Source organism: Jaculus jaculus, chromosome 15 (genome assembly GCF_020740685.1).
Source record: "Jaculus jaculus isolate mJacJac1 chromosome 15, mJacJac1.mat.Y.cur, whole genome shotgun sequence".
Lineage (NCBI taxonomy): Eukaryota > Metazoa > Chordata > Mammalia > Rodentia > Dipodidae > Jaculus > Jaculus jaculus.
Genome location: NC_059116.1, coordinates 112,403 through 134,313, shown reverse-complemented (window position 1 = coordinate 134,313; position 21,911 = coordinate 112,403). Strand labels below are relative to the sequence as shown.

Below are 21,911 nucleotides of genomic sequence, written 5' to 3'. Positions count from 1 at the left end.
GATATACGCTACCACTGACCTCCATCCCAACCCTACTTTATCATTTTAATTAGGTGTGAAAATAGGTTAATCTGACTTGATATTTAAACTTTTTTTTTTTTTTTGATGTGTGTGTGTTTGTGTGCATGTTCCTATTTGTGAGTACAGGCATGTGTGTCTCATGTTGTACAGAGGACAAATTCAGGTGCCAATCTTTCCCTTGTCTTTTTTTTTTTTTTTCAGTTTTTCAACTCTGGCCCAGGTTGACCTGGAATTAACTATGTAGTATCAGAGTGGCCTTGAACTCATGGCAATCCTCCTACCTCTGCCTCCTGAGTGCTGGGATTAAAGGTCTGTGCCACCATGCCTGGTTTGTTGTCCTATATCTTATTTAGACAGGATATCTAATTGTTCACCCCTGCCAGTTCCCAGTTGGCCATCTGGCCCAGGACCTTCCTATTTCTGACAGTCTTCTTGCTGTAGATGCACTTGGACTTCAGATGCTTGAGTTATAACATAGGGCTTCATGTGGGTTCTGAGGATCTGAACTCAAATATTCTTACTTGCAAGGCAAGACTTTTATCCACTGAGGCAACTCTGTAGCTCCTAACAAACTTTTGCCTCAGTTTTTTCTTTCATTTCTATACTTGTGCCTTAAATGTTGGTATTACTAAAGATGCAATTTTATTTATTTATTTATTTTTATTATTTATTTATTTATTTTGGCTTTCCTAAGTAGGGTCTCACACTAACCCAGACTGACCTGGAATTCACTCTGTATTCTCAGGGTGGCTTCCAACTCTCTGCAATCCTCCTACCCCTGCCTCCTGAGAGCTGGGATCAAAGGTGTGTGCTACCACACCCAACTGAAGTTCTTTTTATATTTCTTGAATTTATTATTTACAAGGAGAGAGAAAATGAGAAAGAATATAAAGGGGCAAGCCAGGGCCTCTTGGTACTGCAAACCAACTCCATATGCATGTACCACTTTGCACATCTGGCTTTATGTGGGTATTGGGCCATCAGGCTTTGCAAGCACGCACCAATAACGGCTAAACCATCTCTCCAGCCCCAAAATTCAGTTATGAACCTCTTCTTTTACTATGGCTTTATTTATTTATTTATTTTTTACTATTTTATAAAGCTCTTGCTTGGAGGACTTATTTACTTGCAAGGTCTCCTTCAATTGTCACTTTCACTAATGACTCCTAAATGCACAACAGTTCTAGTACTGATCCCTCTCCTCAGAACTCAGTCAAAATCTACCTCTTGATGGCACAGTTTCTAGATAGATTTCCTGCAGGAAGCTATTACTTAATATATCTCTAGTCAAGGACATTAAAAGAAGTCTAAATTTGGTTTCAGAGACAGTCAAGTCTGTGTATATGAGTTAATGCTTGCATACTGAGACAAATCAAATGAGTTTTAATTTTCTAATACATTATATTAATTAATCTTTTTATTAAAGTTGATCCTCAACTTTTAGGTCCTATGTATTCAGAAACTAAGTTCATCATATAACAAAATGTACTTTACAGTATTCCAGATATAACATATTATTTTGAATTTCATTGGTTCATTTCAGTAAGTAATAATAATTTGAGTATGTGTGTGCATGCGCACACTGGCATGCGTGTCCTGTGTGCATGTGTGCACGTGCCAGAGCTTTTATGGTAAACAGTTTATCCTTTGAGCCTTTTCTCCAGTTCATTTATAAAACTTTGAACATCTTTTAAAAATTTTTGTTTGTTTTTATTTATTTGAGAGTGACAGAGAGAAAGAGGCAGATAAAAAGAGAGAGAATGGGCAAGCCAGGGCCTCCAGCCAGTGCAAACGAACTCCAGAAGCGTGCGCCCCCTTATGCATCTGGCTAACGTGGGTCCTGGGGAATCGTGCCTCGAACCGGTTCCATAGGCTTCACAGGCCTAACCGCTAAGTCATCTCTCCAGCCCCGAACATCTTTATTTATTTGTTCGTTCGTTTTGTTTTTTTGAGGTAGGGTCTCGCTCTATCCCAGGCTGACCTGGAATTCACTATGTAGTCTCGAGGCAGGCTCGAATTCAGGGCCATCCTCCTACCTCTGCCTCCTCTGCTGGGATTAAAGGCGTGTGCCACCACGCCCGGTTTAAATTACTCTTGAATAACAAATAGGTCTGGATGAATTCCACACAACTTCCGAAAGGAGTGCTCTGATAGGTTATGCATTTGTCTTTCATTATAAGGAAGTGTTTTACCAAGTCAGAGATTTTGTGCTAGACAAGTTTAAATCAAGAAAAAATCCTCTGAAATTTGGTCAAGTCTAGATGAATTCAAGGATTCTAGCCATTTTAATGTGACTCTTAGAAGTTACTGTCTTATAACTGAAGGAACTAGTCTAACATTTCCCTTGCTATGTACCCTGAGGATCCCTTGGGAGAATCAGTCGGTGGCCCCTGAATCCAGACTCTGGAGGACACATACAGTCATCAGATGGGATGTTACCGCCGTCAAATCTGAGGGTGGGTCCTAGAACCTCGGTGGAGAGGTGGGAAGAGTGGTGGGTGTTTCATCGCGTTAAATAACGAGCTGAGTAAATACAACATGAGATAGTTTGCTTGTTATTCATTAATTGGGAAATAAACATGTCATATCCAACAACGGGGGAAGGGTTACGGCTAGAGAGCAAGTAACCGCAGCCTCTCGACGTCCCGTCGCAGCCGGAGGGCCGGGGCCTCGGCGGGGAACCCCCTCGACCAGGCGAGACAAGATGGCCGACCCCGCGCTCGGAGGACCGGAGGGAGCGGCCGGCCCCGCCCCGCTGAGGGCCGCTCTGCGCTCGCCGCTCTATGATGCCTGCGCGCGTCCCCGGCGCCGCGCGGCGCTGCGGGCGGGGCGGGTCTCGGCGATTCCAAGGGCTCGGCTGCGGAAGGAGCGCAGCGCCGGCTGGGGAGGGGGCTGGATGCGCGCGCACCCGGGGGGAGGCCGCTGCTGCCCGGAGCAGGAGGAGGGGGAGAGCGCGGCGGGCGGCAGCGGCGCCGGCGGCGACTCCGCCATAGAGCAGGGGGGCCCGGGCAGCGCGCTCGCTCCGTCCCCGGTGAGCGGCGTGCGCAGGGAAGGCGCTCGGGGCGGTGGCCGGGGCCGGGGGCGGTGGAAGCAGGCGGGCCGGGGCGGCGGCGTCTGTGGCCGTGGCCGGGGCCGGGGCCGTGGCCGGGGACGGGGCCGGGGCCGGGGCCGGGGCCGCGGCCGTCCCCAGAGTGGCGGCAGCGGCCTTGGCGGCGACGGCGGCGGCGGCGGCGGCGGCGTCGTCAGCGGTGGCGGCGGCGCCCCCCGGCGGGAGCCGGTCCCTTTCCCGTCGGGGAGCGCGGGGCTGGGGCCCAGGGGACCCCGGGCCACGGAGAGCGGGAAGAGGATGGATTGCCCGGCGCTCCCCCCCGGATGGAAGAAGGAGGAAGTGATCCGAAAATCTGGGCTCAGTGCCGGCAAGAGCGATGTCTACTACTTCAGGTACCCTGGGAGTGGGGGGGGGGGCGGGGGAGGGCAGTCGGGGTCAAGCGCTGACCGGGGAGGTGGTCCGGAAGGTGTGTCGCAGAGACAGGATGACCTGGTAGTGGAGGGAAGCTGCAGCCCTCGAGTGAGACTTGACTATGAGAGGCACAGCGTCTGAAAGGTGAGGGCATCTTAATGTCAAAGGCCTACGGAAAATGCTTTGTTAAGTAAGTTCGCTCACTAAAAGGTTAAAAGAAGGTGTAATTCATCGAAACTATAAAACTCAGTCACCGTTGGCTCCTGTCCCAGCCTGTCCCATATTCATCATCACAAGACTGTTTAATTATGCCTATGTGGAAGAATTAGCTATCTACAGGAACAAAGTTTAAGTTACTTTGTGGGATGCAGGGAAATTTCAGTCATTTGGAATGTATGAAGTTCTTTATAACGCTTTGGTGTGGACAAACATTCTCTCTTTTGATAACAGAAGTTCTCAGACTCCAAGACCAACATTTGCGTCCCTGGAGCACATGGCAATGTCTGCAGACATTTTTGGTTCTGAGGTGCTACTGTGCTGTAATACTAAAACAGCCCCTGCAATTGAAAAACAAAACCCTCAGCTGGCTCAAAATGTCACCAGGGCTAGTGAAGAAATAGTTTAAAAGTTTCATTGTTTTTCACTTTAATGTAATCCATCCATCCTGGGGTTCTACTGTTCATGTCCATAGTTTGTGTAACATGGCAAGCTCAGGAAAAGGTCTATGGCTGTTCATTATCAATTTAATTATAACCAATTTTACTCAATGTTCTTCCAAACCATTTATAGAGAAGGGCATAAACACGTTATAATCAGTGGTTTGGTGGGCTCTCTTTGTGGACAAATGAAATCATTCTCCAAATAGTTTCTTTGTGTGTAGGAGCCAGTTGTCAGCCATTCAATTATTGTAATAATGTAAGGAAGGAATTCCCATTGGTCATTCCACTGGGAAAATGTACCTATGTGCAATATATATGTACAGTGCAATGGTTAGGAATTGAAGTACTCACATAGGCTTAAAGGGGTAAAAAGTTGTATTCAAGCACATGTAGACACGAATGTGGTTACTGCTGATACAGCATTTAAATATGAACATACTCTTTTTTTAACCCCTTCCTTGATGCTGGTGACCAAACCCAGGTCCTTGCACATCTCTGGGCAAGTGCTGTACCACTGAGTTGTGTCCCCAGTCCTGGAACATGTTCCTAACACTTACTCAGATACATAGATTTTTTTCTTTTTCCTTCATCTCACCTTTTCAAGTAAGAAGAAAGTGTTGCATTGAAACTCATTTTTAAAATATTTTATTTTAACGCTAGGCATGGTGGCGCACGCCTTTAATCCCAGCATTCGCCTTTAATCCCAGCATTCGGGAGGCAGAGGTAGGAGAATCTCCGTGAGTTTGAGGCCACCCTGAAACTACATAGTGAATTCCAGGTCAGCTTGAGCTAGTGAGACTCTACCTTGAAAAACCAAAAATATATATATATATATATATATATATATATATATATGTATATATATATATGTATGTGTGTGTATATGTGTATACACACACACGTATGTATGTAAATATAAATAACTATTTTATTAATTTATTTATTTGACAGAGAAAGAGAGAATGAGCACACCAGGGCCTCCAGCCACTGCAAATGAACTCCAGATGCGTGTACCCACTTGTGCATCTGGCTAATATGGGTCCTGGGGAATTAAACCTGGGTGCTTTGGCTTTGCAGGCAAACACCTTAACCACTAAGCCATCTCTTCAGCCTGAAACTCATTTTTTTTTTTTTTTTTTTTTTTTTTTGGTTTTTCGAGGTAGGGTCTCACTCTGGCTCAGGCTGACCTGGAATTCACTATGTAGTCTCAGGGTGGCCTTGAACTCCCGGCGATCCTCCTACCTCTGCCTCCCGAGTGCTGGGATTAAAGGCGTGCGCCAGCACGCCCGGCTCTGAAACTCATTTTTTAATTAATGAATTAAAATTTTTTTGAGGTAATGTCTCACTCTAGCCCAGACAGACCTGGAATTTACTAGTCTCAGGGTGTCTTTGAACTCATGTCAATCTTCCTACCTCTGCCTCCTAAGTGCTAGGATTAAGGCATGTGTCAGCACATCCTGCAAAATTTATTTTGTCACTTGATCTGGTGATAACTTGTAAATGATAAATGGGAAACATAACTTAATTATTTTTTCAGTATTAGGAATTAAACTCAAGGCCTAGTATATGCTAGGCAAGTGCTCTACGACTGAGATATATGCCTAGCCCCCTTTTTTTAGGTTTTACTTTATTATTATCTTCATTTACTTATTTATTTATTTTGGGTTTTTGAGGTAGGGTCTCACTCTGGCCCAGGCTGACCTGGAGTTCACTCTGTAGTCTCAGTGTGGCCTCAAACTCAAGGAAATCCTCCTACCTCTGCCTCCTGAGTGCTAGGATTAAAGGCGTGTGCCACCACATCTGGCTTTACTTTATTTATTTCTTTGTTTATATATTTTTTAATTTTTTTGTTCATTTTTATTTATTTATTTGAGAGTGGCAGAGAGAGAAAGAGGCAGATAGAGAGAGAGAGGGAGAATGGGTGTGCCAGGGCTGGAGATAGATCAGTGGGTAAAAGTACTTTATTGCAGAGCTTGATGGTGTGGGTTCAAATCCCTCATGTGTCTAGAGGTCATTTGCAGTGTGGCAAGAGGCCCTAGTGCACCCATTCTCTCTTTCTAAAAAATTATATATTTAAAAATTTTTGTATTTTTATTTGAGATGAGAGAGAATAGGTGTGCCAGGGCCTCTAGCTACTGCAAACAAACTTCAGACACATGCACCTCCTTGTCCATCTGGCTTACGTGGGTACTGGGGAGTAGAACCTGAGTCCTTTGATTTCACAGGCAAGTGCCTTTACTGCTAAGCCCCATCTAATAAATAAATTTTTAAAAATGAAAAAAAAATTATATCTATTCTCAGTTGAGCATCTTTTAATTGCTATCTATTTTACTGTCTGTGGCAGTCCTCTTGGATTGTGGTTCTAGAATGATGTATTTATTCACAGTAACTTGGTTATGGTAAAGTTTTTTCCCTTCCCCTCAAAGTATAGCCAGAAAAGTTACTTCAAAAAGTAAAACTGGTTGTGGTTGCACACAGTGTAGTCTCAGATTCAGGAGGGTGAAGGACAGGATTTCTTGAGCCTAGGGTTTTGAGGCCAGCCTGGGAACAAAACTAGAACTTTGAGCTGGGGATGTAGTTCAGTTGTAGAGTTATTACCTAGCATTCTTAAAGTTCTGTGTTTGGTCCATCACAAGACAACAAATAAACCAACAAACACAAAACCAGTTACATTGCTGCAAGTGCTTATTCTTTTATCTTCTCTTAAATGTTTAATAAATTTTAATATTAAATTTTTATACAAACTATTTCATGGTAGGTGTGCCATATAAATAATATAATCAATTTAATGCAAGCTTTGTAAACAAATTCATACATAGGCAAGTCCAAATCACTAGTGATACTCTTGAAATGTCATTTTAGGAAATACTACTGTATGATTCTTTGTGCAAAATGGAAAGGACATATTGGATAGATTTATGCCACCTGTGCTTAGTTTTGGGCTATAAAGAGTTCTATTGACTACTTGTAAAGTGTTAGTTACTATGCAGGATTGTTGGCAACCCATTTTGCTTTCTTTCTGAGAGATTACATTCTCTCAGCAAACAAGAGAGTACAGGAAGCATGATGTGACACTTGCAATATATTAGTTAATGTGATCTGTGACATTAGTGTTCTGTGGTGAATGGTGGTCATCTACTTATTGTAAAAGAGGACAAATTATTTTTCAACTTGCAGTGTTACTGATTTACATATTAGTGTCTCCCTAAACCCCCTTTCCTCCCTTTAAGTCAGTAGCTCACAAGCTCTATCTGTTAATGGTAGGTTAAGAGTAAATTCTCCTGTTGGTAATGTGAAAGCTGTTCACACAGATTTTAATAATGTTAACCCCCAAATTAGTCTGCTCCTGGGGAGATTAATTTAAAAAGTGCCTATTAATAGAGGGTGTGGCAGACACCTATTAGTTGGACTGAAATTAAGCTTATAGAGAGTGAAAGCCTCAGATTTTGGTAGTATATTTTTTGGCTGCTTCCTGAAACTGCCAGGTTCTTATAGAAAGGAGTGCCTCTGGTTGCAGTTAAACAGTTAATTGTGCCTTCTGTCTGCATTACTGATAATGCGAAAACTCATACATTATCATCTGAAATGTGTTTTCCAAAAAGGGTGTGGTCTGTTAGACTGCTCAGTCCATTAGTATGACTTCTGAAGAAGTTCATTGCCATGTTTGAACCCATTATTTGAACAGTAATTTTTACGTTGGTCTTTTGAACATTTCTAGTCATTTCTAGTTTTTGGTTTTCTGCATAATACTAATTGGTGCTCTTGAAATATTTTCCACTTAGAGATTCTTTAGTAGCTCTCTTGGCCATTTTTTTTTTTTTTTTTTTGAGGCAAGTGCAACAGACTGCCGTGTGTGTGTCTGTGTGTGTGTGTGTGTGTGTGTGTGTGTGTGTGTATAATATGAATGAATTAGTGTGCCAGGGCCTCTAACCACTGCAGTTGAACTCCAGACATGTACGCCTCCTTGTATGCATGTACGACCTTGTGAGCTTGTGTCACTGTGTCTGGCTTATGTGGGACAGTCGACCATGAGTCCTTCGGCTTTGCGGGCAAGTGCCTTAACTGCTAAGCCATCTCTCCAGCCCTCTCTTGGCCATTTTTAAAAAATCAAGGCTTACTTGGCTAACTTTGTATGTGTATCTGATGTCAAGTATGCATGTTATCTTTGTATATTTAATCGTGAAACTTAATTTTGCACACTTATTTGTACTATTTCTTTTAAATAAAAGTGACTAATTTTGTTGTACCTGTAAAAAGAAAAAAAATCAAGGCTAAATTCAGGCTCTTGGTTATAACTAGGATTAAAGACCTTGGAGTCATGGTGTACTTACTACTGTTGTTACTATAGAATAATCTATGGCTGTACATAGGAAACATAATAGGAAGCTTTTATTTGTATGTGTGCATGTGTAGTATGTGTGGTTGTGGTGCATATGTGGCATATGCAGAGGTCAGAGGACTGTACCAGGTGTCCTGCTCTGCTGCTCGTATGTGTAGTATGTGTGGTTGTGGTGCATATGTGGCATATGCAGAGGTCAGGATTGTCCCAGGTATCCTGCTCTGCTGCTCGTATGTGTAGTATGTGTGGTTGTGGTGCATATTTGATATATGCAGAGGTCAGAGGACTGTACCAGGTGTCCTGCTGGTACAGTCCTCTGACCTCATATGGAGTTTCCGAAACTTCAGGTGCCATTGTTATTAGTGTCAGCAATTCTCTGGTCACCACTCCCTGTAGGACTGGGGTTACAGATCTGCAGGCCATGCCCGGCTGTTTATGTGGGTTTGGGGGAGTCAAACTGAGAGCTAATCAGGCCCTCTCTGGCCCTTGTGCTTGTACAGTGTGTTGGTTTGATTCAGGTGTCCCTCATAAATTTAGGTGTTCTGAATGCTAGGTTCCCAGCTGATGGAGATTTGGGAATTAACACCTCCAAAATACAGTGTATTGTTGGGGGTGGGCTTATGAGTGTTATAGCCAGTTTTCCCATGCTAGTGTTTGGCACACTGCTGTTGCTATGGCACGCCTTATGTTGGCCAGGGGTTGACATCCACCCTCTGCTCATGCCATCATTTTTCCCTGTCATTGTGGAGCTTCCCCTCGAGCCTATAAGCCAAAATAAACCTTTTTTTTTTCCTCACAAGCCGCTCTTGGGTAATTTCTACCAGCAATGCAGACCCTACTGTAACACACAGCAACTGCCCTTACCTGCTGAACCATTTCCTTAGCCTCAGAAATATTTCTCCCTCCTTCCCCTCCCCCCCCGTGTGTGTGTGTGTGTGTGTCTCAAGTTCATACTATTTCTCCTGCCTCAGCTTCCTGGGATTTTTGGCAAGCATGCCTGGCTGGTTTTACCCTCTTGATCTGGAAAGAAGAGAATTCAAATGTCATTGCTCTATACAATTATGAGCATCTTAATAAGAGTCTGTAGGGATGCACCAGGCCATAGAGGTTATGATCTGTAGGTGGTCCTCCATGTGGTGCAATCCTAAGCATATTAGTTAACTGCTCCATGCTGCAGTTTCCCCATTCATTACATCAGTATGATTGCTATACCTGCTTTACAGTGTTTAAGGATTCGGTTCCAGAACTCTGAAATAAATATGTAGCTTTTTAAAAAAATATATTTTATTTATTCATTTATTTGAGAGAGAAAGGGCAGGGATGGAGAGAGAATGGGCATGCCAGGGGCTCCAGCCACTGCAAATGAACTCCAGGTGCATGTGCCCGAGAATTGAACTGGCGTTCTTTGGCTTTGCAGGCAAACTCCTTAACTGCTAAGCCATTTCTCCAGCGTTTTTTTTTTTTTTGTTGTTGTTTGTTTGTTTTGTTTTTTTGAGGTAGGGTCTTACTCTGATCTAGGCTGACCTGGAATTAACTGTGTAGTCTCAGGTTGGCCTTTAATTCATGGCGATCCTCCTACCTCTGCTTCCTGAGTGCTGGGATTAAAGGCGTGCACCACCACACCCGGCAATATGTAGCTTTTTTGAAGCTTTAAAATAGAGCCAAGGACTATTTAAGAAAAACAGTCCAGTAGCTAATGGTTGTCATATAGCATGGACATATAAACAGGTGGTTAAGGTGCTTGCCTGCGAAGCCTGAGGGCCCAGGTACAATTTTCCAGTACCCATGGTAAGGCAGATGCACAAGGTGGCGCATGCATCTAGAATTTGTTTGCAGTGGCTGGAGGCCCTGGTGTGCCCATTCTGTCTCTAACTGCCTTTCATTCAAATAAATAAATAAAATATTTTTAAAAAATTAAAACAATGCATTTTTAAGACTTAGGGGTATAGCTTAGTGGTGAGGTCACCATGAGGGTCTGTGTTGGAGGCCAGCCCTGCCCATTCCCCTCCCAAACCCCAAAGAATAAAAAACACTTCTAGATTTCTTGGGAGGGTAATAATTTTAACTAATTTATTGTTTCTTTCACTGTAATTGTGAAGAATGAATTGTGAAGTAAGAATTATGAGTATTTCATGAACTTTTTTTTCATAAAACTTTTTATTAGATTTCATAGCCATAAGCTAACCCACTAAGTTACCATAGATATTTCCACATGCTGTCCCTCCACTTATGTACTTGTTTAATGGCCAGGACGGGTTGTCCATAGTTGGCTAGGTCTGGTTGAGAACACTCACTGGGCACTTGTAAGAAGACTGTGAATTGTGTTTAGCTGCTTTAATATGGAAAGATTTTTAATTTTCTGCAAGCATTAAGTTCCTCAAGTATAATTCTAAGATAAGAATTCTCTCATAGAATTCTTTTGAGAACAAATTAATATATATGTAAAATATCAGTAAAATATTTCTTTCTCTTCACATAATTAGCTAATATAAATAAAAATATGTGCTTTGTAATTGTGTGATAATTTGTAACGTCTGATTTTGAAATGTGATTGTGACTTATGATAGGTTATAAACGCATCAGAATTAAAGAAGCCATACTTTTTGAACTATAATAGTAATCCATGCTTAATATGGCAGATTGAGAAAATATGGAATACTATGGAAATAGGAATGACAATTGCTATAATTCCAAAAAGAACTCTTTAATATTTCAGCATTGTATTTTCAGTCTGTTTTAGCTATATTTGCCTGTGCATATATATCATATATACATAACACAAGTGTACATAACACACATGTAAAAGAAGACAGAAAAAGTATAATGTGTTACCCTGTAATCATTCAGTTAACTGCTAGCAAATCTTGGTTCATTTCTGTCTGCTCCTAGCCTCAAATTATATTTTGATATAATTTTGAGACATTTAACTTTGACATTTCTATGGCAGTGTCTAGGCTTTAATTCAACCCAAATACTACCTTTCTTTTTTCCTTTTCAAGAAGCAAAGTGGGATGAGATTAGAGGAAATTCTGCATCCATTCATTTTTTTACATTTTAGTAAGCCACACTGGTCTTTGATTCTTAAAGAGATGATATTATTAGCTACAATAATATACATATGTGTGTGGGTTTTACTATATAAATGCTAGCTTCTGGAATGAAAATGATAGTGGCAGAATTTGTTTTATATTTGTCAGTTCTTTCTGTACCATATGAAGTTGGGTAGTGATTCTTTAAATGTATACGGTGAGGGAAAAGAGAAATGCTGTCACACAAACAGCCATATATAGTAAGGAGTTTTTCCTCATTAATAATTTAAAAATGGTTTTCTACCCCTACCCTTCCTAACTGCCAAGGGGAATTTATTTTATTTTTTATAAAAAGTTATACTCTTTTATCCCCCCCACCTTTGGTTTCCCTTGAGGATCCCCCTAAGTGGAGTTACTTCCACACTGTCATGTGGTCATGAAGTCATGAGGACATGAAGGCCTCAGTTAGTCTCTGTGGGAGGAAGACCATGTCTCAGGGTATACCTACCCACTCTGTGGCTCTGACTCCCTCTTCTGCACTGGTCTCTGAACTGATTTAGTATTTCTTGTAGCCTCTGGATTTCTGCATTGATGGGTATTGATTGACCACAGTATCTGTTACCATCACCCTGGAGCTGATTGTCAGACTAGCAGTGAGGACAGCATTCCTGCTGCCACTTCCACTGCAATTTTCTGGGCACCAGCAGATATGGTTGAGGCCTGCCAAGGGAATTCTTTAATGATATAATTTACCTGTCTAGAGTCTTGGTATATTTAAAAACTATATTCTTGTTTTCAGAAGAAATACTGAGGTTTGTATTTTAGACATTTTATTATAAATTTTAAACATATCCAGAAGTAGGGAGAATTTATCAGGCACTACTCAACTTAAGCCATACCAATAACACATGGTTAATATCACTGTGTCTCTACCCTAGTCCACAACCTTGACTCAACCATTGTTATTTGAGGCAAATTTCACATATAATTTCATTAATAAATAATTGCCTCAATAGGCTTCTTGTGAAATTGAGATTTAAACTTGTGAAAATTTTATAACCACACTTGTGGAAATTTTATAATCACACAGAGCTCAGTATTGCAAAACTAGCAGTCCATAGGCAGTTCGCGAGTTTTTCCTGCTACAGACAGTTCTCTATATTGGTTTAGAGAAAGGAAACATTCCTATTATTGGGAAATGTGGGAGTTTTATGGTAGAAATAGAGTATAGGGTAGATTGCTGGCGTCTTGGAGATTGATGAAGACTGTCTTGTATTATAGGCCAGATAAAAGATATGGGTCTTGTAAACCATTCTGCCTATTTGGGCAGGAATGAGTAAACCAATATTGCTAGAACAAGGTCACTAGGGTAGAGAAAGTAGGGGTGAGAAGTTAAAAAGAAGCAGATGAGGGCTGGAGAGATGGCTCAGTGGTTAAGGCACTTGCCTGCAAAGCCTAGCAACCCTCTCTTCTCCAGTATCTACGTAAAGCCAGAGAAGCATGGAGTAGCACATGTGTGTGGAGTTTGTTTGTGGTGGCTGGAGGCCCTATTGAGCCCATTCTCTCTGTCTCCTCTGTATCTCCCTCTCTGCTTGCATAGAAAATTTTTTTTTTTTTTTTTAAAGGAAGGGAGATGAAAAAGGAACTGAAATGCAGAGCTAAGGTATTTGACCTTCTTTTATTAATGGGGTAATGTCCATTGAAAGCTTTTCATTTGATATTTAAAAATTTATTTTAAACCTAAAAATGTAAGAATTATACACATTTATCCATATATTTTTAAACTTAATTTACATTGAAGGCTTTTAAAGAAGAGCCATTGTAGAAGTAATGGTTCAGGAAAAGAAGGATGAGTTCAAAGATGATTATTTACTAAGTGATGAGATGTGAAGATAGAAATAATATAAAAGTAGATAAAGGTCTATCCCCAGGGTAAGCTGCATAGAGTGCCTTAGGAACACACATTTACAGATTGAAGGGAAAAGAGTGGAACCACAAATGAGGAGCTGACTTTTAAGGTGGATTTCTCTCTCGACACTGTATGTGTGTTGAAGTGGGGTTATACATTCTTTTATTGGCTTTTATTAGCAGTTCTCTGATTATAGGTTTTTTATTTAAATACAAATAATTCTGATTTATATTTTTGTCTCAGTTGAAATTTGGTTTCTTTGCAGAATTGTTACTTAACTTTAACATGTACATGGGTAAAGAAACAATTTACAAAGTTGATGTTTCATTAGTATCAAAGGTTTCCAGTACCATACTTTGTAGAATTTTTATTGTGAGATTTTTCTTATTCACCACAAAGTTCTTACTGATACTCATGGGAGGGATATGCTCTTTGGCCATAAATGTTGCCATCTGAAGCTGGGCGTGGTGGTGCACTACTTTTTCCCAGAACTTGGGAGGCAGAGGTAGGAGGATGGCTGTGAGTTCAAGGCCACCCTGAGACTACATAGTGAATTCCAGGTCAGCCTGGGCCAGAGTGAGACCCTACCTTGAAAAGCACCCCCCCAAAAAAAAAAGTTGCCATGTGCCATCTTTGACTACCCCTTGTCACTCATAGGCCACTTTCTCTCCACTCTAATGACTGCCCCCCTCTGTAGTTCATGTTGTGTTAGAAAACTGGCTTGAAGATATATAGCTGTGTTCTTCATAACAGTTTGATTAAAATTAGGATTATCAGGCTGGGTGTGGTGGCACCCTTTAATGCCAGCACTCAGAATGCAAAGATAGGAGGATTGCCTTGAGTTTGAAGCCAGCCTGAGACTACATAGTGAATTCCAGGTCAGCCTGGGATGGAATGAGATTATAATTAACCATCTAATCAAAAAAATAAAGTGTTGTGCTGTGTTAGCAGGTGGTTAGGAGGTCTTCTAAAAATAATGGTTTTTATGTCACAGATGGCAAGGCCTGCTATAGGTTTCTAGCTCAGGCAATTATGGTTATAGGTAATATGCATAGCACTAAGTTAAGGTGATTGATTATATCATAAGTGCTGTGGTATCTCAGCTACTTATTTTTTTAATATAGTTTATTTCTTTATTTGAGAGAGAGAATGGGCACACCAGGGCCTCCAGCCTACAAACGAACTCCAGACGTGTGTGCCCCTTGTACATCTGGCTTACATGGGTTCTGGAGAGTCGAACCGGAATCCTTTGGCTTTGCAGGCAAAGGCCTTAACTGCTAAGCCATCTCTCCAGCCCTAAAGATTTCTTTTAGATAAAATTTCTTTTTAAACAGATCAGATGGTTAATTACTCTTTATTTATTTATTTAAGAGTGGGGATGGGTGTACCAGAGCCTCTTGCTACGGTAAACATTCTAAATGCATATATCACTTTGTGGTAGATGTCTTTATGTGGGTACTGGGGAGTCAAATCTGGGCAGGCAGGCTTTGCAAGCAAGTGATTTTAACTGCCAGTTATCTTCCTAGCCCTAAAATTTCTTTTTGACAATTTTTTTAAGAGTCTTTAGGGTGTGGTGGCTCATTCCTCTGATCTCAGTGTTTGGAATTAGGAGGCAGGAGAATCATGAGTTTGAGGCTAGCCCAGGCTATTGTGACAGACTGCCTCAAAAAACTATAAGACAAAATAAAGAACAATAAATCCCATATACTCTTGTAGTAATTCTTTGAAAGAAGTATTTTCAATGTGAAGTTAGGTTTAAAAATGGCTTAAAACAATTAGTATTAGTAGTGGATAAGAATTAAAGGTATAATCACAAGTTGGTTCAGAAATGGCATGTCTGGGAGTAGTTGACTAGGAATTTGTGTGTGTGTGTGTGTGTGTGTGTGTGTGTGTGTGTGTGTGTGTGGTTGAAAGTGAAGTAGTATTTCATTACTGACATGAGCAGTAATCACTTTGGTCAGTGCTAACTGAAAATGACTATCATTCCCCAATCTACTAAAGTTTAAAAAAAGTAGCAAAGTAATTTTTCTATAATAAAAGCCCACTTTTAAGTCAGTCTGTTAGGCTTGCCTCAGAAAAAAAAAATAGATAAATCCTGGTATTTTTTTAAAACTTTTTAAAAAATTATTTATTTATTTATTTGAGAGCGACAGACACAGAGAGGAAGACATATAGAGGTAGAGAGAGAGAATGGGCGCGCCAGGGCTTCCAGCCTCTGCAAAAGAACTCCAGACACGTGTGCCCCCTTGTGTATCTGGCTAACGTGGGACCTGGGGAACCGAGCCTCGAACCAGGGTCCTTAGGCTTCACAGGCAAGCACTTAACCGCTAAGCCATCTCTCCAGCCCAAATCCTGGTATTTTTGAGATGACCTATAGCAAACATCTTAGAGGACAAACAGATGGTAACTTAGTCATTGTGGGTAAGACTATAGTTTATATGCTCAGCTAGCCACTTCAGTGTCAGTTGATAAGAGTGCAGATGGTCTGTACATGGGTAGATTTCATGCTTAAATATTCCCATGGGCCTTGTCCTTTTGTTGCTTGCCTTCATCCCCCAGAGCAAGGTCTTTGGATTTAAAATCCCATGGGCATATAGGTTGACTTTTCTTGAAGCATGCCCAGCAGTTATAGCAGTTATGGAAACAACAATGGCTTGGACTGCTGTTGTCTGAAGTATCAGTGACAAATATACGTGATAGGTTGCCTCAGAGAGTCCTGTTGTCAACACAGGAGGTTGATGGAGAATGAACAACAACTTACTAGATGCCAGTTGATATTCTGACTTTCTTTTGGGTCTGCTAGTACTTAAAATTTAACTTGTAGTATTAGCAACTCAAATCAGGCTTTAAATATATATAAAATTAATGTCTTATGTTTGTTTTAAAAATTGATTCAGAGCCAGGCGTGGTGGCGCACACCTTTAATCCCAGCACTCAGGAGGTAGGAGGATCGCTGTGGGTTCAAGGCCACCCTGAGAATACAGAATGAATTCCAGGTCAGCCTGGGCTAGGGTGAGACCCTACCTTGAAAAGCAAAAAACAAAGACAAATACACAGGACTGATTTTAAGGCATTATAAACTACAGCATAAATTTAAGGAATCAAATATGCTTCCCACATTAGGTCTTAACCTATCCTTATGGATACTAGGCCAGCAGTGAACCCATGAGCTATTTTGAGTTTGTAGGTATTCTCATTCCCTTTGTGCTTGAGGGGAGAGGTGTCCAAATAGATCATCCTGTAATGAGTTTTACTCTGTAGAGGCTCTGGCAGGGTTTCAGATGACTTAACACATAGGGAATACTTCTTGCATATTCAATTTGTGAAATTTGTCAGTGCTCCCCAAAATGACTTTCTGTTTGTCTCAGCCACGTGCTAAGAACAGTGTTGCTATAAGAACACTTTTTGATCAGAGTTGTTGCCTTAATTTCATTTTTTGAAAAAGCAGTCAATTGGAACAAGATTTACTCTTGAGTTCAACTTTTTATTGCATTAAAGAGTTTTTTTGTTTGTTTGTTTTTTTCGAGATAGGGTCTCATTCTAGCCCAGGCTGACCTGGAATTCACTATGTAGTCTCAGGGTGGCTTTGAACTCACGGTGATCCTCCTTCCTCTGCCTCCTAAGTGCTGAAATTAAAGGTGTGTACCACCACGTCCGGCTCTAAAGATATTTTTAGAAGGAAATCTGATTGCAAATTGTTATTTTTGTAGAGTTTTCTTGTGTGTGTGTGTGTGTGTGTGTGTGTGTGTGTGTGTGTGTGTTTTGGACATAGTGGGATTAAACCTAGGGCTTCATGGATGCTAGGTAAGTCCTTTCACTGAGCACCAGTATTCTTTACTTATTTTTTTTTTTCCCCTCCCTTATCTAGGATCTCCCTGTAGCTCAAGATAACCTGGAACTTACTGTATTTCCAGGCTGGCCTTGAACTCACAGCAATCGTCCTACTTTTGCCTCCCAAGTGTTGGAATTAAAGATGTGAGCCACCACTCCTGGCTACTTTTTTTTTTTTTTTAGTGTGTATGTATGTTATGTGTCTGTAAATGTTTGGGGGGTACAGATATGTTTGGGGTGTACTACCATCTGTCTGTGTGTGCCTATGACGGCCAGAGGAAAACCTTGGGAGTTTTTCCTCAAGTGTTCTCCACTTTTTTTCCCCTAGAGACAGACTCATTGGCCTTGAGCTTAGCAAATATGCTAAACTGACTGCTCTGTGAGCCCCAGAGATCTTTCCTGTGTCTCTGACTCCCAGCACTGGGCTAACAAGCCTGGTTCTTGTTTGTTTGGTTAGTTTTGCTTATTTTTAACGTGGGTTCTGGAGATTAAACTCAGGTCCTCATGCTTGCTAGGCAAGTACTTTAACAACTGAACTGTCTCCCTAGGCCCTTTTGCTTTTTAAAAAATTATCTTGAGGGGCTGGAGAGATGGCTTAGTGGTTAAGCGCTTGCCTATGAAGCCTAAAGACCCTGGTTCAAGGCTCAATTCCCCAGTACCCCACGTAAGCCAGATGCACAAGGTGGCACATGCATCTGAGTATCAGTGACAAATATACCTGATAGGTTGCCTCATAGAGTCCTATTGTCAACACAGGAGGTTGATGGAGAATGAACAACAACTTACTAGATGCCAGTTGATATTCTGACTTTCTTTTGGGTCTGCTAGTTCATTTGCAGTGGCTAAAGGCCCTAGTGTGCCTCTCTCTCACTGTGTCTTTGCCTGTCATTCTCAAATAAACAAATAAAAACAAAATTTTAAAAAATTATCTTGAAATAGGGACTTACTGTTTTCCATGCTGGTTAACTCATTATGTAGCCCTGGTAGCCTCTTGAAACAGCCTTGAATCCTTTTGGCCTTTTCAAGTTGTGGTGGTAATAGGCCTGCACTACCAGGCAGAGCTTGCTTGCTCGCTCGCTCGCTCGCTCGCTCGCTCCCTCCCTCCCTCCCTCCCTCTTTCTTTCTTTCTTTCTTTCTTTCTCTCTCTCTCTCTCTCTCTCTCTCTCTCTCTCTCTCTCCTCCCTCCCTCCCTCCCTCCCTCCCTCCCTCCCTCCCTTCCTTTTCTTGAGATAATTTAGTGTGTATGGTGTATGTGCCCACATATGTGGTGATGCAGAACCCTATACACTTGGCTGCAGTACCCTATGGACTTCTGCAGCCACTAGAAGAAAGCATCAGGTAACCCTCTCCATCACTCACCTGCCTAATTTTCCTTGAATAGAGTTGCTTACAGATTCAGGAGCTTGCCTTTCGGGAGCACTAGCAATTCTATGGGCTCTGCTCCCACAAGACTGGGGGTATATATTTGCTTGGCCATGTTCAGCTGTTTACATGGGTTCTGGAGATTCAAACTTGATCAGTTTCAGCCTCCTTTAGGCCCTCTTGCATGCATAGAAAGTGTACCCTGAGCCATCTCTGCTTTTAAGCCTAGAATTTATCATTCTATTGTGTCTGCAAATAAAAGCCACAATATTTCATACTCATTTGATTAGGTTTTTTTTTCCCCTTAGAAAGTTATCTTGTTCACTAGTTGTCTATATATGATGCTTGAGAACTTTAAAAATTTGGGTTACGGGCTGGAGAGATGGCTCAGTGATTGAGGTGCTTACCTTCAAGGCCTGACAACCTGGGTTTGATTTCCCCAGTACCCATGTAAAGTCAGATTCACAAAGTGGCACATGCATCTGGAGTTCATTTGCAATGGCTGGAGGCCCTGAGATGCCCATTCTCTCTCTCTCTTTCTCCCTCCCTCAGTCTCTCTCTCTCAAATAAATAGCAATATTTAAAATTGTAAGAGATAATAGAATTGCTTTTAATTTAAATTGGAGAATAACAAGCTTCCTGGTGGAGTTGACAGTTTAGCTTGGCTTGAAGGATTAAATAGCCCTGTAGTCTTATTCTATATGGAAAGATGTCTGGAGGAGTCAGAGGTAATGGCATATTTTGGTAATTGATTTTGGAATACAGGATGCTAAGGTTGGTAGGGGAAAAAATCTGCAATATATATAATACAGAAAGGTTTTGATGTCTTACTAAGGAAGTGAAGCTGTTCTGTCTGCACTGAGGAGCCTGAAATTTAGAAACTTGGTATTAGATGTGTGTCTGAGCAATGTGGTCATTAAAGGATTGTGGTGTGACCATCCAGTTTGGAGGATTTAGGTACTAAGTGGACGATGATACTACTAAGAAAGATGAAAAACAGATTACATTCTGAGTTGGAAGGATGTGGTTGGCAGTGATGATTAAGTTTTAGATAGTATTGAAAGTGATTTGCCATTTTGTTTTGTGGTACTGGGCATATTTAACCTATGTTAGAATCTGAGTTGAGAGTCTACAGCCATAGAACCCTGAACATGCCCAGTCTTGTCTGATCTTGGAAGCTGAGCAAGGTGAGTACTTTAGAGTTGAGGTTTTCTATATATAATTTTATTTTCCTTCCATCAGTGTGTTCTGGTTGTCGGCTTTGTTTCATTGTGTTACATTCCTGCTGTTCCTGGTTGTTAATTGATAGTATAAAAAGTGTGTTGATAAGATCTTCAGCTTTAAATTTTGTGATGGCAGAGTACCATAGCTTGTGACAAGTGGTATGCATTGATTTAGATGACTCAGAGAGTTACTTTGTTGTTCTAGGGGAATATTTTATTGTTCATTTCCCTAGTGTTTTTTCTTTTTCTTTTAGTTGAATTATTTTTCCCTTATTGTAATCAGTTAGTGCAAAGTTAAATTCTAAATATGACATGAACTTGGAGTTTTTTTCTAGTGACATATCACACTGACAGTTTGTTCTAGTGCATTTGGTTAAAGATGTTTATTAGCTAAGGCTTCAGGGTCATTCTTCCTAGAAAATTTCTTATAGATTAATGCTATACAGGGAAAAAATTTTTGGGAAGACTAGTCTGTATAACTTTGTAGCTTTGAAAATTTTTCTTACAAGAAGTAAATTAATTTTATTTATCTGATTTTTTTTTTGCATTTTTTAACTTTTTGTTGTTTTTTAAGGTAGGATCTTGCTTTCTAGCCCAAGCTGTCCTTGAACTCACTGTGATCCTCCTACCTCAGCCTCCTGAGTGCTCGGAGTCAAAGCATGTGCTACCACATCTGGCGATTTGGATATTTATTTATTTATTTATTTTTGAGTTAGGATCTCACTCTAGCCCAGGCTGACCTGGATTTCATTCTGTAGTCTCAGTGAGTACTTGAACTCATGGTCATGGTGATCCTCTGACTTCTGCCTCCCAAGTGCTGGGATTTAAGGCATGTGCCACCACATCCAGCTGTTTGGATTTTTTGAGACCGTTTCCTATAGCCCAAGATGGCCTCAAACTGGCTATGTAATGATGAGCTAAACTTAACTTCTACTCCCCCTGCCCCCACCTCTCAAGTGCTAGGATTATAGGCCCAGCGTGAGTACCACTATGCTTGGCTGAGAAGTAAGTTAGTCTTGATAGACTTTTTTTTAGGTAGTAGGTGTTTTCTAACAAGTCATGGTGGAATTGTATAAATAAGTTCACAGATATTTTCCTGAGATTTTCATTTCAGTCATTTATTGTAGTTGTTTGGAATATTTAAATGTCAAAATTTAATAATTTTCTGTTATAAATGTTTGATTATATGGATTCCAATTATGTGTTAATATGTGTTTTAACAAAAAGTATTGACTTTAGAATTTTTCTGAAGATCTTTTTGGTTACCACTGGCATTGTATATAAGGAATAATTACAGAAAAAAGAAAGCGGCATTTTCAAAAGTCATTTGGAAAGAAAGTTTTTAAGAAGGAAGACATTTGCAGGAGTATACTATGTTATACATGTGGCTTGTGCTACAGTTCTACCAATGAGTATATAACAAATGAGATAATCCATAGCAGCATCTCTTGTGTGCTCCAGTGGTGTACTTAGTGGGGTGTAGATTAGATTTGTTTTCTTTTGCAGGAAAGTTAAGAAATTCCTTTAAAATTTGTAACATATCTTAAGTAAATAAAAATACAAAATTGGGAGCAGAAATGAAGGCATGAAGAATACTTACAGAGAGTAGAAGTCTAGGGTATTATTGTTGGCCTTTTGTGCAACTAACCTTATCTTTCTTTTAGTCCAAGTGGTAAGAAGTTCAGAAGCAAACCTCAGCTGGCAAGGTATCTGGGAAATACTGTTGACCTCAGCAGTTTTGACTTCAGAACTGGAAAGATGATGCCTAGTAAATTACAGAAGAATAAACAGAGACTGCGGAATGATCCTCTTAACCAAAATAAGGTTGGTCAGTATGCTTATAGTGTATGTATTGTTTCATGCTATGTCAGACACTTGTCAGTTATGATTATTTATTTATTTGCAAGCAAAGAGAGTGAATATGAATAGGCACACTGGGGCCTCTAGTGACTGCAAACAAACCCCAGATGCATGCACCATTTTGTGCATATGGCTTTATATGGGTATTAAACCTTGCTCATTAAGCTTTCCAGGCAAGCACTTTAAGCATTGAGCCATCTCTCCAGCCTCTCCCCACC

At 40.8% G+C, this 21,911-nt stretch overlaps 1 protein-coding gene across 2 annotated transcripts in view; it reads left to right on the top strand.

Annotated features, from left to right (window-relative positions):
* Positions 1 to 2,910: 2,910 nt before the first annotated feature.
* Positions 2,911 to 21,911, top strand: part of Mbd2 (methyl-CpG binding domain protein 2) — a 63,160-nt gene continuing 44,159 nt past the window's right edge. For both annotated transcript variants that reach the window (XM_012947999.2, XM_045135170.1), the window contains exons 1-2: positions 2,911 to 3,462; positions 21,498 to 21,657. In XM_012947999.2, the coding sequence (XP_012803453.2) occupies positions 2,918 to 3,462; positions 21,498 to 21,657 (705 nt within the window). In that variant the 5' untranslated portion in view covers positions 2,911 to 2,917. The remainder of the gene's footprint in view (positions 3,463 to 21,497; positions 21,658 to 21,911) is intronic.